Source organism: Aulonocara sp. 'chitande type north' Nkhata Bay, linkage group LG15 (genome assembly GCF_057382095.1).
Source record: "Aulonocara sp. 'chitande type north' Nkhata Bay isolate Kocher_YH1m ecotype deep benthic linkage group LG15, A_spYH_male_GT1.1, whole genome shotgun sequence".
NCBI lineage: Eukaryota > Metazoa > Chordata > Actinopteri > Cichliformes > Cichlidae > Aulonocara > Aulonocara sp. 'chitande type north' Nkhata Bay.
This window is the reverse complement of record NC_141358.1, coordinates 2,893,456-2,909,553: the sequence shown is the minus strand read 5'-3', so window position 1 is coordinate 2,909,553 and position 16,098 is coordinate 2,893,456. Positions and strand designations below refer to the sequence as shown.

At 41.3% G+C, this 16,098-nt stretch overlaps 1 protein-coding gene across 6 annotated transcripts in view; it reads right to left on the bottom strand.

Moving 5' to 3' along the window:
- The window catches only part of cep128 (centrosomal protein 128), a 68,321-nt gene that overhangs the window by 30,452 nt on the left and 21,771 nt on the right, over nucleotides 1-16,098 (bottom strand). For 2 of the 6 annotated variants that reach the window (XM_086264892.1, XM_086264887.1), the window contains exons 2-13: nucleotides 15,348-15,434; nucleotides 14,455-14,575; nucleotides 14,184-14,302; nucleotides 11,246-11,346; nucleotides 10,285-10,357; nucleotides 9,571-9,693; nucleotides 6,930-7,016; nucleotides 6,351-6,425; nucleotides 6,040-6,187; nucleotides 3,795-3,934; nucleotides 2,476-2,547; nucleotides 2,068-2,253 (exon numbers count right to left, since the gene is read on the bottom strand). In XM_086264892.1, coding sequence (XP_086121018.1) covers nucleotides 2,068-2,253; nucleotides 2,476-2,547; nucleotides 3,795-3,934; nucleotides 6,040-6,187; nucleotides 6,351-6,425; nucleotides 6,930-7,016; nucleotides 9,571-9,693; nucleotides 10,285-10,357; nucleotides 11,246-11,346; nucleotides 14,184-14,302; nucleotides 14,455-14,575; nucleotides 15,348-15,401 — 1,299 coding nt within the window. In that variant the 5' untranslated portion in view covers nucleotides 15,402-15,434. The remainder of the gene's footprint in view (nucleotides 1-2,067; nucleotides 2,254-2,475; nucleotides 2,548-3,794; nucleotides 3,935-6,039; nucleotides 6,188-6,350; nucleotides 6,426-6,929; nucleotides 7,017-9,570; nucleotides 9,694-10,284; nucleotides 10,358-11,245; nucleotides 11,347-14,183; nucleotides 14,303-14,454; nucleotides 14,576-15,347; nucleotides 15,435-16,098) is intronic. The other 4 variants (XM_086264889.1, XM_086264888.1, XM_086264890.1 and 1 more) reach the window with 4 other exon arrangements.

The following is a 16,098-nucleotide window of genomic DNA, read 5'->3' as shown; positions in this document are numbered from 1 at the left end:
GTGTCCGTGCCTTTAGGACCACAGTGTACCGATCCTCTCACAAAGATGCCACGAAGTTCAAATAATCTCTGGGTTCTGGAACATGACAGTGAGTTCACTGTACTCAAATGGCCTCCACAGCTGCCACATGTGAATCCAGTTGAGCACCTTTGAGATGTGGTGGAACGGAAAATTCACGTAATAAATGCAGCTGAAAAGAAGCTGCAGGAACTGTGTGATGCATTAAAATCTGTGAGGAATGTTTCCAGCACCCTGCTATATCGTGTAGCCATGAAGCATTAAGCTGAGTCTGAAGACAAACAAAGGATCCAGGTGAGGTATACCCAATGAACTGTCTGGTGGTTACACGTTTTCTTGTCTACAAGCAGCATCTATCACAATCAAGCCTCTTATGAGGATTTACAATTGCAATTTGGGACAGGAAGCTGATAACATCACACCATTAGCATGTTCTTGATTACATTTGCTCACCTTACACTTTACAAACACTTACATATTCAGGCTCCTCAGGTGCTCAATGACCTCTGGGGTCTGGGCTTTGTAACACATGGATCATACAGTGGGAATTGTGTCATTATGCAAATCATTAACTGGACAAATATTTCCTGTTTGTGCTGGATTTTGGCTCACAGGGCTTCATACTCCTGTTGTAATGTTCTGTCTATATTCTGAGTTCAGATTGTGCTTTTTGTTGACTCCTGTATATCTGGTTTAAAAGTCCATCTACATACAAGAATTATCTCAGATTAATTAATTAATTGCAATACAAACTTCCCAAAATATGTTACAACAAACATTTAAACAAAATAAACACATTTTACAACACAGCTAGAAACACAAAGTTGCTAACAAACATGAAACATCAGGAAAACAGGACAGGCTGTAACTACTAGTTTTGTGGTGTCCATAACGTCCACATTAGTTGCCAGTATTATGTATGTAACTGTAGCCTTCCATCATCCAACCACGTATCCTGACCTCACTGAGCAGCACAGCTACAGTTTTGTTTCTCCCTGCTGCCCGAGGCGTCACTACTGAAGCTGATAACTGCATTTTAGTACAGACATTATTGATCACTTCACTTTTCACAACACACCAACAAAGTCACAGAAGTTGTGCGTGAGCCAGACTCTGCTGCTAAGACAAAGCAACAAAGAGGCTTGGTTCTAGCTAACAGTGGTGCCAGCTGTAACACAGCCTGTACCTGCAGCAGCAGCAGCAGCAGCAGAGGGCGGAGGTGGAGCATTTAAGACACAACTGCCACTAATGCTGAATTTATGCTGCAGTTTCCCACCAGATCCAGCTAGATTTCCCACAGTGAACCTTTGGTGGTTCACCTGAGAGCTCTCACTTTGATCAATTATAAACCGAAAGCACTACCAGAGCCAACAGAGCAAAGTGGTTTTAGCAGTCCTGGTTTAATTTGCGCTAATACACATTAAAAGCTAACCGGTGGCACGATCTTGTACACAGTACAATGTATTCTGTACGTACAACGCTTTTTTCACGTTTCATTGCAAAGATGAAAGCCTCTCACGTGGTTTTAGAGTTAAAAGAACACATTAATATGAACCTAGGCTGGACATTCACACATGATTCATGAAAAATGTTGTTTTGCAGAAGCAATCAAGTGATTCAGCACTCTGCAGCCGTAAGGTTATTCGACCCACAGTGGGTGGATTAAAGAAAACAGCCAAAATCAATGCAGTGGATGCTGAGATATTTAGATTTTCTGGCCCTTAATACGGGTCAAGCTCTTAACGCTGACATTTCCCATAATGTCACTCATTAGCACCTTTCATTAGACCCCGGCTGAGTCCAAATCAGGAGAGCGAAGCGCTGCTTGAGATAAGGAAACCAATTTTGATGTGTAAAATTGGCAGAGTGCCCATTTTGAAAAGAGCAAAGATGTAGTTTTACAGACAGGGCAGATCAGTTCACTGGAATCAATGACGTTTTAAGATTCTTGCTTTTTATTTCAGCGCTGAAAGTCAACATTAACAGGATCAGCTGCTTCTGTGAGCTGTGTCCAAAAAAACTGCTATGAAAGCATCTGCTTCAACCAACCTGTGAGGCCTTGTCAGTATGAAGTTGAGCCCGAGCCCTCGCCTCCTCCAGCTCCTTCTGCAGTCTCCTGCACTTTGCCCTCCACTGGCGCACAGCCTCTTGGGCTCTGGTCTTCAATTCATCTCTGCTCCTTGTGCTCTCGAGGAGTAATGCCTCCGTCTCTCTCCTCTCTGCTTGCCCTCGGCTCTGAAAGGAAGACTGAATTTATGAATAAAATGTATATTCATCCTTTAGAATATAAAATCGTGTGCAACCATTCCCATACAAGAAGAATCTCAAGCATCTTATTACCACAGGATTAGTTTATTCACATCTTAATATTAAAATCTGATAAAGTTGTGGCTTAGAATAAAGAGGTAAACATCATGTGAGTGTACTTCAGTATAAAAGGTTGATTATTTAAGCGACCTGTATGTCCCTCAGCTGTTCCAGCATTCGCTGCTGCTGTTGTTCTCGCACCGCCAGGTCTGACGATAATTCCTTGTATATATAGAAAAGAAAGGTCAAGGTGTGTGTCTCTGTGGAGCAGAGAATTGCATTTTAGATTATTTCAGTGAGTGACTATTGCTAGTGTGAGGGGGGGTTGGGGAAGCAGGAAAAAGGGAGAGTGGAATAATGGGTTTATGCTGGGTAGGAAAAAAGAAAAAGGAGGAGAGAAGCAAAGAAAAAAAGGTGTGATATATTTAGAGTAAAGATAAAGAATAAAGGGTTGGCATGACAGAGCTAAGAAAGAGACAAAAGACAAAGACAGAGAGAGGTCAGAGGCGGCTGAGGGTGTTTACACGCTACGTACAATTGGATTATCTACATCGCTGGTCTGAAAAGTAATCTAAAAGAAGAGTTGCTCTGGATTAACGTAATATCCACAAGAAAATCACAATCTCTTTGAAGTTGCAAGTTTGAAGTGGAAAGCAAGGGTAAATAAGGTAACCCTGTTGCCGTTTAGGCGTTTATACTGAATAAGGCTGTCAGTTAGGAGTAATTAGTCATACACTGATTAGTCATAGACCTATTAGACTGTATATAAATTCAGCCACTGAAAAATTGAATCTTCCATCCCATTCTCCTCATTATACTTCATTTTTCTCATTTACCACTAAAAATGAAACACTTCCAACGTCTATTTCGATTTAGACATAAAAACGGCACGAGACGCCCCAGGTGATACATGCAAACACCCGCATATTCTCTCAGCACCTACTCTGCAATAGGGGAAGTGTGGGTGTTTAAACACATTTTCAGTAAAAGAAACATCAGAGATTAGAGAAATGTGCCAATGCTTGAAGTGCAGCTATTTCTACTAACAATTTATTGATACCAACTGCAGCCTTGAACGCCCCAACTTTGCAAGGAATTGCAATACTCTTTTTTTCCCTCCTTCTTCTTCTTACATCTTGTTTCAGTGATGGGAGTGACACATTGCACCAGTTTGAGAAGGATAAATGACTGCCTGTTGACTCCTGATCTATTCCAAATGTCGCTTCATCTGACGATATAAAAGGGATCAAGGGGTATGGAGCAGGCAGGGGATGCGACCGTGGAGGAGAAGCAACAGACCCACATACATAACCTCAGCACGGGGTGGAGACAGCAGCATGGGCAGAATCAAAAGCATGCTTGTGATGTGTTCGTTTGAACTCCAGCTGAGACTTCTTTAGTCTTTGGAGTAAGACGACCCGAGAAATGCACCGTCTTTCTTTTTTGAACCACCTGTGACTCGCACACACCTTCAACTGTAAGCTGAGCTGGACCCTCTCCCTCTCTTTACAGTCCAGAGCCCTCTTCAGTTCTTCGACTTCACCACGGACCGAGGCTTTGCACAGCTGAACACGCAGTTCTGCCACTTCCTTTTCCAGGTCTGAGCGATCTATTGACACATGCACACCACTATCAGCAGACGTACATCCAGAGTGCTGTTACTGCACGGTGGAAACAAAATATAAAAAAAGTGGAACAAAAATGACAATCAACAGGTAAGCTACAGCATCGGGTTTTTGGGTTTATTTTTTAAGGGAAATGTAATAAGATTCACTCTCAGTTTATTTTCAGAATTCTTTTGCAAACTGTCCTTCAGCAACAGCTGGTCCCCCCAGGTGCCACACGGCGTGGTCCCACTGCTCCTAGAGCTCACAATGGGTATAATGCCGTGGATGATATTCTCTACATGGGCCACTAAAGTTAAAGACTTGGTCACTTTGGTCACCGACCAAACATCTGGCGAACAGAATACAAAAGTAGTGAAAAGTTCTGCGACTCATGAAGGATTCTCCACAACTTAAGTACTGATTTGTAGAAGCACGCTATGAGGATTTAATGAAGTTATTATGAACTAAGAAATAATCTTTCACTCAACCTAATACTAAACAGCACAAACCCTTACATAACCTAACCTTCTAGAAAACGTGAGACACTTAAAGAATCTCTCATTTTGGAGCTTTCACTGCCTTTAAAGACACTTTGATGTCCTAAAATCAATGTTGCAAAAAAAACAGACGCACAGAGTTGGATTTTCAATATTTTTCTCAAATATACACTCAATTTTTTCTCCTTTCATGGTAATAAATCTTTGATATTCTGTGTAGTTCAAACCAATTCTCAGTCCTCTCACCAACATTTAAGTTTTCCTTTCACCATCTTGTTTCTTGCTGGCACTGAAGCCTTTTTACTTTGCTCTGCATTAACCAATCAAACCTTCAAGACAGAAACACAAAAACACGACACGAGGATAACGGGGGATGTAAGATAAGCTTCTAACTTTATTTTTATTCTTGAACTCAACTAGAGTAGTTTTACACTTTGCATGATTTACTGTTAAATATAAAAAATACTGTTCTTAATCTTTTATTGGGCTGCCTCTGTGTCCATCCTCTCTATGAAACACAGTTTTAAGCCCCAGTCAAACACGCCTACAGACTGGTCTGCAACCACCTCGCAACCTCTGGTCATGAGAGAAAAATGTGTATTCCTGCTTGCAAATTGTTCCTGGAGGTTGGTGGCAGCTTGTGTGAGTGGTGCTACAGCACCACTCACGCAGCTCTAGAGACGGGTCAGTGACTCCCTGGTAACCACCAGTTGCTAGGGAGAAGTGCATATTTCCTGCACAGTTGGCAAGAGGTTGCACGAGATTGCAAAAAATGTCATGTTAGAATGGTTGCACCAAAAACGTCCTGGAGACTTGTCTGCAAACACTCAGAAACTTCTTTCAAAGGAGTGGAACTGAAAAGTGCAACGCAAATTGTGAAAGCAATCACAAAAACGTGCAGCGCCCTCTTTGCACAACAACTGATTTCCCCTGGCAACAGCCTGCAACCCCTTTCCAGACATTCAGGGAGTACACAGTTGTTGATAGTGATAGGACCCTGCTCCTGTGGTCACTGACCGCCCTCTAGGCCTGTGTGACTGAGGCTTTAGCTCCTCTTTCTTCTGATTCGCAGCCCCCCCTAAAAACAACAGCAGAGCCATCATGAGTAAAAAAAGCCTAGTTAAGTATAGATCGACTGGAAGCCCAAGATTTTGGCTGGTAGAGATGAGCTACACACAATGATGTTATTATTTGAAAATGTTTAAAACGAGCATCCACGTGACAGATAAATCATCCCACGATTTAAAAATTTCAGTATATCTTGTGAACACATTGTGAATGAATGTAAGTCCACACTCAAGTTTTCACAGTGAGCAGGCTGCATTTTTTGTTTTGCTCTGTTGTCTTGCGTCACCTTCTCTGCGTTTCATTTCTGCTGCTCGCTTGTAACTGTGCTGTTTTGCTGTGTTTTACTGAACACCCCGAGTATTGAGCAAAAGAAGGAAACAGAGCTGTCGGTGTTTCATTTCACAACTCTGTACATTTAAAACCCGAAAGTTGTCATCCTAAAAAACAAAATCTTAGCATCCATTTCCACTGGCACAGCAATCTTTAAAACCATCCATTTAACTTGCATCCATACACTCTCTTCTCCCCTGACAACCGAATACCTGGCCCTTGCAGCCCACCTCTTCCACCATCCTTGTCAGCATAGCTGCCATGTGGCTGAGCACTGGGCCGAGAAGTCTCCAGCCGTGCCCTCTCATGCCCCGTCTTCTCCTCCCTTGTCCTTTGCAGCTCGCAGCGCATGTCCTCCACCTGGGGATCATCAGCCGTGTAAGAAAACGCAGAAAAAAGACATCCGACTGTCTGACAGCAGGCAGAACAACACTGAAGATTTCCAAAAAGTCTCTTCTCATCTTACTGTTTTGTCTCATGAGCTTTACTGGTTTACATACAATCAGGCAGAGGACAAACAAACCTGTTGAACGAGGGACTCTCTGCTATCTTCTGACTGTTCCAGCAGTCTTCTGGCTCTCTCTAGTTCCTGCCCCATCTGAGGACAGCGAAGCAAAAACAATTTACATGAACAGGTGTTTCAGAATTTGAACAGTATCAGGGTTTAATCCAGAAACTTACAGCAGAACGAAACAAAAATCATCAAAACAAATTCAATGTTTTAAACTTAACTTTCCTTGCCTGGAAAATAATAGACATATCTGTTCAACAAAAATTCCCAAATAAGAAGAAAATGAACAATCTGTCAAATAAGTACAAATCATAGCCTTCACATTTTGAGCCACAATTAAGTTTTCTATATCAGTAAATAAAAAGTAAACATTATAATTTGTATTACTGCAATTATGAAAACCGTAACATTAAATAGAAAGTTTCAATGTCATTTTCAGCTACAATGCAATAATAAAGTCTCTGCATGCCTTATTTAAAACGATCGTTGAAGCAGTACGGCAAAAACTGAAACCAAGATTCTCGAAGGCGTTTAGATCATCCCAAATTTTCTCTAATGCAAAAACGCTCCTTTAACACTCAGTTTCTTTACCTTGGATTTCTCCCTGTCTGCTTTGAGCAGCCTGGCTGCCATCTTCTCCGCTCTTTCACTGGCTCCAATTTGGCATCTCCCTAAAGTCTAAAACACACAAACAAAATTCCATGCAGGAAACACCGTGTATTATTGTGAGACACTATAAAGATGACACATGAGAAGTGCTATTGCATCACAGTATCCCCTGCCCTCCCCCCATCATCATCGCCTTTTTCTTGGAACGAGATACTGGCACCATGGTGGATTTGTACAAGAGCTTAGATCCCACTCCATCCCACTCACTCTAAGCGGGCTGTGGTGATGAATTACCAGCTGCTAGCAATAACATCTACCCAAGTGACTCATCATCTATTTGATTCACATCACAGCGGGCCCATCGGTGGGGAATAAATGTGCCCTCTGCTCTCCCTCCTCTCCTGCTCTTTAGTAGTGAAAGAGATTATTTTCCTCTTCATTTCCTCATGCTTGTTTATTTACCCTTAATTTTTGGGCAAATGCATTATTTCCCATCGCCCTGGGCCCCGCTGGTGTCCCATTAGGGCACGACAGAGGAGAGGGATGCAAATGAATTGGTAGCTACCATCACTACACAGCGTGTTGAAAAACTCTTGCTCACACAGGTTATCAGTCTGGATACACAGCGCCCCTCTGTGGTTCACCGGTAAAATACAACAGACGTGACAGATTGGGAGAAGATACAGATGAACCAAGAAATATCATTAAGCGGCATTATGCTGATGATCTATAATGTGGAGGGTTTGTGTGGTTAAATGTAAAGTAGCAATAGAAATGAGTAATAACACAAGATAATGCGCATCAAGCTACATCACTAAAGTGCACCTAATGACAGCGCTTTCACAGCCACTTGTGCTTTTAGACAAATCACGTCTTGACAACGATCGTGATTGGCATTAAATATAAGAAAGCAGCAATTTCTTGCTTAGCAACCATCTGCACTATAACAACGCAATTACTTAGTGTGTTTTATAGTCTCATAAAGCAGAACGAGCTTTAAGAACCTTATAGAATCTGTTATTGAAGGTACAGTAAGCATGAAAGCCACTAGAAACCTCGATGTTTCCCTGCTCTGTAACTGTATTTGTGAGGGAGAATAACCATCCTTGTATCTAAACCTGTAGAAGCTCACTAATCCCACCAAGTATGCTTATTTTGACTTCCCACAAATTCTGAACAGACAACCTGTTTTTGTTTCTACGGTCCACTATACTTTCACTGTAATATCTCTATACCACAGATGGCAGCGTTATTATGTTGGGAAAATCCCAGTGTAACAAAAGACTGCCTGAAAGCCCCGCGCTGTTTTGTGGAAGGTGCTACTGACATGCTTTCATCAGCCAAATTTCTGCATATGTGACAAAGAAGGACTAAAGAGAGATTTGAACGTGTAACCTTTCCAACTGATCTCAAAGACTATTTTGGTTAAAGGTGAAACTGCTGATGAGCCCGTCTGTACATAATAAATCTGATTGTCCAGTAAACCTCAAAACATCTATTATATTTTCATTGAGTGTTCACTCTTCTGATGAATTTGAGCTTGTTTTCTTTATGCTGCGCAGCAAAACAAACTCTTCTTTATTTGCGCCTAAAATGCCATCCAAACTTTTCTAAAGCAGTTTCCCATTCACAGACTTTACCTGGGTAAGCTGCTGAGGTGTATTATTGGTAATCCAAACACATTTGGCACACACTCCTTTCAGCACTTTTGTATCAGTCTTAAATGGCCTGTATTTATATAGCGCTTTACTAGTCCCTAAGGACCCCAAAGCGCTTCACATATCCAGTCATCCACACATTCACACACTGGTGATGGCAGCTACATTGTAGCCACAGCCACCCTGGGGCGCACTGACAGAGGTCTTAGACAGTCTTAGACAAAAACACCAGCGATTTAACACCGGACAATCCCCTCGCTCTTATTTGGTAAAGAAAGTAGGTCCTTTGCTCCGACCCTTTCCATCTCTTGTTCGCCTGCTGGCTGGCTCGGGGCCAGGTTGTGCTTGTTGCTGTCCTCCATATTAATGCAAATGCTTCCCCAAAACATGGAGCAGAATGATCGCTGTCGTTATCCCTTCTAAACTGCAATGATTGATGAAAAGCTGGACTGAGAAGCAGCTCATTGTGTTTATTATTATTCATTTATTTTCCACAAGTGTTTGTCCAATTAGATATCTGCCAGAGAAACGTATTATTTTGGTAATAATTCCATTCTGAAAGTGTGTGCGCCTCATTTCATGACACACATCTGTGGGAAACACGGACCAACACATTCTTATGCAACGGCAGAAGGAACACGAATAAATATATAATCACATTTGCACGAGGCTTGTATTACTACAGGAACTCTGTGTTGCTGTATAATCTATTGTAGAATTTGCATTTTTAAAATCTTGGATGAATTATAGATATATTTGTGATTAAGATCAACTTTGCTGATCACCAGGTAACACGGATGCCAGTCATAACTTTAATATTCACTTGGCGCTTTTAAGTGTTGTCTCTAATAAATGAATGTGGTCATTAGTTATAGTTAAATCGTTCCGCTGAATTCATGTGCCTCCATCTTGCCCCTAGCGATAAGAGCCAGGTGTGGGAGGTGAGTGGCGAGGAGGAGTGTCACCTCCTGCGGCTCGTCAGACGCGGCCGCCCGCTGCTCCGGCCTCCTCTCTCCGCCCGTGCTCCTCTGTTCGCCGTGCATCTCTCTCTCCAGCTCCTGCAGACGCCGATCCACACGAGACGACACCTACAGACGGCGAGAGAGAGAATGAGCGCTCCTCGGGTCACGCGAACATTCGCGCCGGCGCAGGAATGGCATCAGCGTGCGATAGATGAGAAAACAGGAAATTAAAAGTGCGGATGATAAAAATATCTTTCATAACTGACTGAGTGTATTACATTCGCGTTGCAGCGCCTCCCTGCCTAATCAGGAAGCATCATATCCACCTGTAAAAAGCTTTATCTTGTCACGCCCACAGACAGGATGAGATAAAAAATATTAAACATATTGGGCGTCATGTGGGGCTGTGTATTTGTCACAGTACTGATGGTGCAGTAACAAGCTGTGTGCCTGGAAATTAAAGGGAAATATTTGCTAAAGTTGGAGCACTATGAGCCTACTTTAAAAAAAAAAGAGGAAGCCATTTGTCTTTTGCCATTTTCTATTCCAGAAACTCCAGCTATTTGCATATTCCATGCTTTATACAGCAGCTTTCATCCATCAAAATTTGTGATGCGATGGCCTTAAATTCTGGATGCCTCCGCTTTTCTTTACACATTCACAGAGCCAGAAAGCACACTTGAAGTACTGGCAATGAAATACACAGCCACAACTCACTGAGTCCTGTCTCAGGGAAGCTGTCATGTGCTCTGTGAGGCTTTCCATCGCCCGCCTGGTGTCAATATCAGCCCTACAAAAGAAGGGAAAAAACAAAAACAGACAAATCAAGCTGGCTGAAAATATTTACACTGCAAAACACTGGAAATACTATTCCAGGACCCATAAATGCATTATTTGACAGCACTAAAAAATAATTATGCAGCTTCGGATGCTGAAATACGACGCTGGATCAATTTGCTCTGGTCAGCGGCGCTGGGTAGGAGTGATTTTTAATAACTTCAAAATGTCAAATTCTAATCCGTTTTGACTGCGCGGCACCGTCTCTTTAAGTTCCCTGTGACACTTTTATCACCTTTTCATTAAGGAGACTTCACAGAGATGGAAACCGTGCTTCTGTTTGCAAACCCCAAGCAAAAAACTTTTTTTATGTTCGGTGCATATGAAAAGTAATATTCCAACACTGTCTTCCCAGAGCCGAGAACTTAAACTGATGACTCTGTGGACAGAAGTGAAGAAGAAGAGACTATAAAAGCCTGCTTGCATTCATTGTGGCTTACCAAAACAGTGCGACATACATAGTAATGCTCTTGGAAACGTATCGCTCTTCAATTTAATAAACTGTAAGAGAGCCGTCTGCTGTTACTAAGCCACATTTGTTTTTCAAAAAACAACCTATTGTAATGAGCGTTTTTTTCAGAGGTCAATGCAGTCAGACTGAATACAAATGAGAATAATCGTATTTAGTGTGTCTGAACGACTCTGCAGCTTTTCTAATTTGGCAAAGAGAAACTAGCACCAGTGCTGCTCTGGCTAACGGTTTAATTATGCTACTTGACAACAACAAACCATTATTGGAGATTTGGCCATAAAATGACTTTTGCAGTAACATAAAAACAATAGCTGTCAAATTCAATTGTGAATGTGTTGTGTGAGAAGGTATGAGCTTTTATGTTCAGACTTCAGATACCGGTTCCTCCGGAGGATTTCTCTATCCAGGTCATCAGACAGTCTCTGCTGGTCACAACGCAGATCCCTCATGGACTGGTGCAGGGTATGAATCTGTGTGAGACAGCCACAAACCCACGCTGAATACAAAACGCGAGACACGAGCAGGGCACGGCTGAGCGGCGCTCCACATCGCTGCATCGTGAAAACACACTACAGATATCTGAAAGGGAAAAACTAACACAAATGAAAACCCATGTGAATAAAATGATGTTGATGGAAAATGCTGCAGTGAGCGCACTCTCGCTGACAGGGGCTAGAAACACAGCATATTTCTCCCATACTGGCGACTCTTCATTGGCTGCCAGTGAATTTAAAATCCTTCTCTACACATACAAGATCTTAATAATCAGGCCCCATCTTATATTAAGTACCTCATATCACCATGTTAGAAGAGGTCATGTGGAACCAGTTTGGATTCGGGACACAGACACCGTCTCTACTTTTAAGATTAGGCTTAAAACTTTCCTTTCTGATGAAGCATGTACAGTTGTTAGTGCGGGATCAGGTGACCCTGAGCCCTCCTAGACTGCTGGGTGTTTCCCATGATGCACTCAGTATTTCTTTGTCACTCATGTCTCTGCATTTCATCATTAGTCATTATTAATCTCTGGCTCTGCCCAGTACTGTTTCCTTTATCCCGTTTTCCCCTCAACCCCCAGAAGGTTGCGGCAGATGGCCGCCCCTCCCTGCTCGTCCAGTCCCACCAGAGATTTCTTCCTGTTAACAGGGAGTTTTTCCTTCCCACTGCCAAGTGTTTGCTCATAGGGGACTGTGCTATAGTTCGGGTTTTCTCTCTATTATTCTACAATCCTTACCTTACAATATAAAGTGCCTTGAGCTAACTGTTGTTGTTATTTGGTGCTATAAAAAGACTTAAATTCAACTGAACTGACACATTAGGCCAAAGGTGGCGTAATAAATGTCTTATTTACAGGTGATTGCTGCTGTCCAGTGAAAACATGCAACCACACAGATGCCATATTGGTTCAGAGAGCTGTGCCTCCTGACAATGAAAGTTTCAGGAGGCATTTTGGTTTGTTACAAATACTAGAACTATATTTATTATACAGGATGCAGAGGTAAGTTTACACCATAATCCTCATCTTATATGAACAGTAGCTCAGGTGATAGACCAGTAAGGTGAGCGGTTCAATCTGCTCCAGTCTGCATGCCTTGGGCAAGATATTAACCCCAAATCTCTCTCCGATGCATCCATCAGAGTGTAACTGTGTGTGAGTGTTAGATAGAAGCACTAGAAAAAAGTGTTTTTTAAGGCAAATTGTGTAAAGCACTTTAAGTGGTCAGCTAGACTAGAAAAGCGTATATAAGAACCAGTCCATTTACCATTAGTAATCATAAACAGTTCAATGATATAATGTTTAAAAAGAGTAATCCAATCCTCCGGCTCCTTTTTGTGTTGTTGGGCCATCAAACTAATGTGATTACTCCCATCACTTAAATAAATTTACAGTCTGATTCTGTGAAACTCTGACTTGGAATAAGAGCTGTAGATGAGTTATTTACTCTCTTATCTTCAGTTCTGCTGTTGATAATCGTCTCTTAACTTTCTCAGTTGGGACTCAACAAACAGGACAGTCTGTCTGAACTCTGCCTCAACCTCCATGTCCCATCAGTGTCATTAAAGAGATTTAACACACATACAGATTAATTAAGGACTAGTTAAGACGATAACACATAAAAGTGACATAGCCGACTGACAAATAATAACCAGCTTTCTCCTACACTATGAAAAATATTCATGAGATTCAAATGTTCATCTATTTTTCTAATTTTTGTTAGCCTCATTTAGTGTCAGACTAATCCCCTGAAATACTGGATTTAGGTTACTGGATTATCATAACTATCCATCTCTCTATCCATCCTCTTAACCGCTTATCAAGTTCAGCAGATAACCTATTGTTATGTATCAAACGAAAGAGGTTTATTCAAATAGGAGATGATAAATCAGCATATCACCTGATGCTTTCTTTCATTCAAAAAATTAAATAGCAGCAAAAAAGTCTGTCAGGAAAACGTCAGTAGCCACAGTCAGAATCCCTGACCAAGACGGCAGCAGCAGAGACACATCCACAGAACCCGATACTGCACTTATGGGTTGTAATTGAACAGCCAATTTTGCTTAGGAGGTTTCTAATTAAGTTAAATGACCCAGAAGTATTGTTTTGGCAGTCACAGTAAGAGCTGCACAAATTCTACAAAAACTGAATAAAAGTGCTTCAAAGCTTCCTTTACCTCCATCAGCAGAGGATACATTACACCATTCTTTAGGAAAGTAGGAGGTCATTCCCATAATCTATAGCGACTGAAAATGATCAACAAATCTGACAAGATAGCACAGCTCATGTATTAAACATGACATCCATGTCCACAACCTGATCCTATGTTTTTAATTTTTATCACACAGCAACAACCACAGTTTAACTCTTACACGACTACAATAAAATTGGCTTCTTGTTGAGCTTTTGCATTGTTAGAAGAACGCAGATTTATAAAAACTTTCTAATTTCAGATTATGAGCTGTATTAACTGATCAAAGTGCCTTTAAGTTCCACTGTTGTTCAGCTGGTAAGAACATGCTGAGGTGGAGTAAGTTGTGCATTTTCTAATCTATGTTGTGGATGTTGTACTTTTCAATACAGCAGACATCTGCTGTGACACTGTAAAGGAGTCTAGCGTACACTATCCTCCTCTTTACTTATCAAGTCTCCTTCACACCTTTCCTTGACCCCATGACATTTTCCACTGTGGCCAGTGAAAAGTAACTTTTTTGGACTATACAACATACTCTATGTGGATCTACCCAATATGCCCTCTAGTGGCAATATGCTGAACGTAAATGAAGCACTAGCTGGTCTGTTGTTCCTTACACCGTCTCCTTCCAGGCTTGTTTCCTTGAAGCGAACATTGGCAGATTGAGACCTCCTCCTCCTTCCTGGAGGGCTCGTGTAATCCTTAAGTGGAGAAGTGGGGTAGAAACGCTGGCCTTCTGAAATCACAAGCATACATTTTATCAGAGGTTTGCTTTGCAAACTAACAAACAATATAAACATATAGCAGGAAGTAGAACACTTTCATACTCTGAAAAAGACTTACTAAACAAAACTCGATCACTGGTTCTACTGGTCATTTTTTTCATACCTGATCCTGAGGAAGCTTCCAGGTCGCTGGTATGCAGGGTGGAGGCTGAGGAGCTCCGAACCCCGTTGGATCGCCTCTGTGTCTGCAGCTGGCTGATTGACTCCTCTAGGTTCTCCCTAAGCTGATGCATGAAAAAGTATAAATGACTTAGAAGGAGGCAGAGAGACGTTTTTGTTGTTGTTTTTAAGCATAAATGGGAGTGTCGTATTTGGGGCCCTTTCTTAACATACTTAGAGAGAATGGATTTGACCTCACTGTCAGCATCTGATGATCCATCTCTAACCAGCCATCTCTGACTGCTTAGTGTTGCTACCAAAGGCCCCATGCAGCTGTGTATGATAAATGGGTTCAACTGGCAAACTGACCCCTAAGAAGTCACTCCCCATTTTTCTATTTTTCTGGGGGCTTTTCCTTCTTTTCCATACAGTTTGTCCTTGTTGATTGCCTTATGTATACTGATGTATAATGCTGTCAGCAGAAACTGATCTAATAAACATATAGTTGGCAAAAAATTGGGAGTGTCATTCACTTAAAAAAACCTGAATAAAAAGGCATAAATTAGTGGGTGAAACTGCTAGAATTAAGATGTGCTTTATTTATCACAAACTTTGGGAAATTCTTGTATTATAGTAGCCTTAACATAAAACATACAGCAAAACAGCTTAAATAAAAGACAACAAAACAAACTAAATAAGGAAAAAAAGGACATCGATCATCAAATTCTAAATAAATAATTTTAAAAAATGAAACTAACTTCAAGTGTAAACTCAAGAAAAAAACCTAAATGGCTCTATAACGTAAAATAGCTAAATAAAGCAGAATAAAACAGCCTTAACATATGTAGTACAGCAATAAAATAAAATAGAAGACATCTAAGAGAACAGGCATCTCACCAGTGCCATGGCTTCAGCCTGGTCGTCTGTGTGCTCCCTGTACTGACCCAGCATCTTGTCTACTTTGGTCAAGTTCCTGCTGGTGTCCTGCCATTAAGACACTTCCAGTTAAAGACTGCTGAAATGTGTTAAGGATTCAAAACAGGCTATGGATACAGAGCTATCCATCCATCCATTCATTTTATTATATATACAGGTGCTTTCATTAGCCGGAAACCACAGGTGGAAAAAAGCACATGAAAGACAAAAGGATGTCTCTGACACCAGTGGTTATTTTTTCATTCCCAAACTATGAATGTTAATTATGAATTTATACCAACACTAAATCTTTTGTGGCAAGTTTGACTGGTATCCATTTATTACTCATGTAAATAGGGAATACATGCCATTTAAGCAGGTTAATTCTCCAAAGAAGAGACACAAAAACAGGAGCACTCTGAATCAGACAAACACAAGGAAGAGCATCACTGCATTATGCTGCCTTCTCACACGGCAATTGATTTTTCTTTTCTTTTACATAATAACAATTGAACCATAAACTGATGGAAAACCCTACATTTAAAAAGTGTATAAACATCATTTAAATGCAGTAACTAAAGAGTCTGATACTGAAAATTTGCCGAAAAAAGGCCAACAGACCATTGTTCAGTGTGTTCCCAGCCCATGATGAGATGAAACTTATACCTAAGTGATTTGTTATCTCCCAACACCTGACTTGGTCGTATGGTTGGGGACAAACACAGGTGAATGC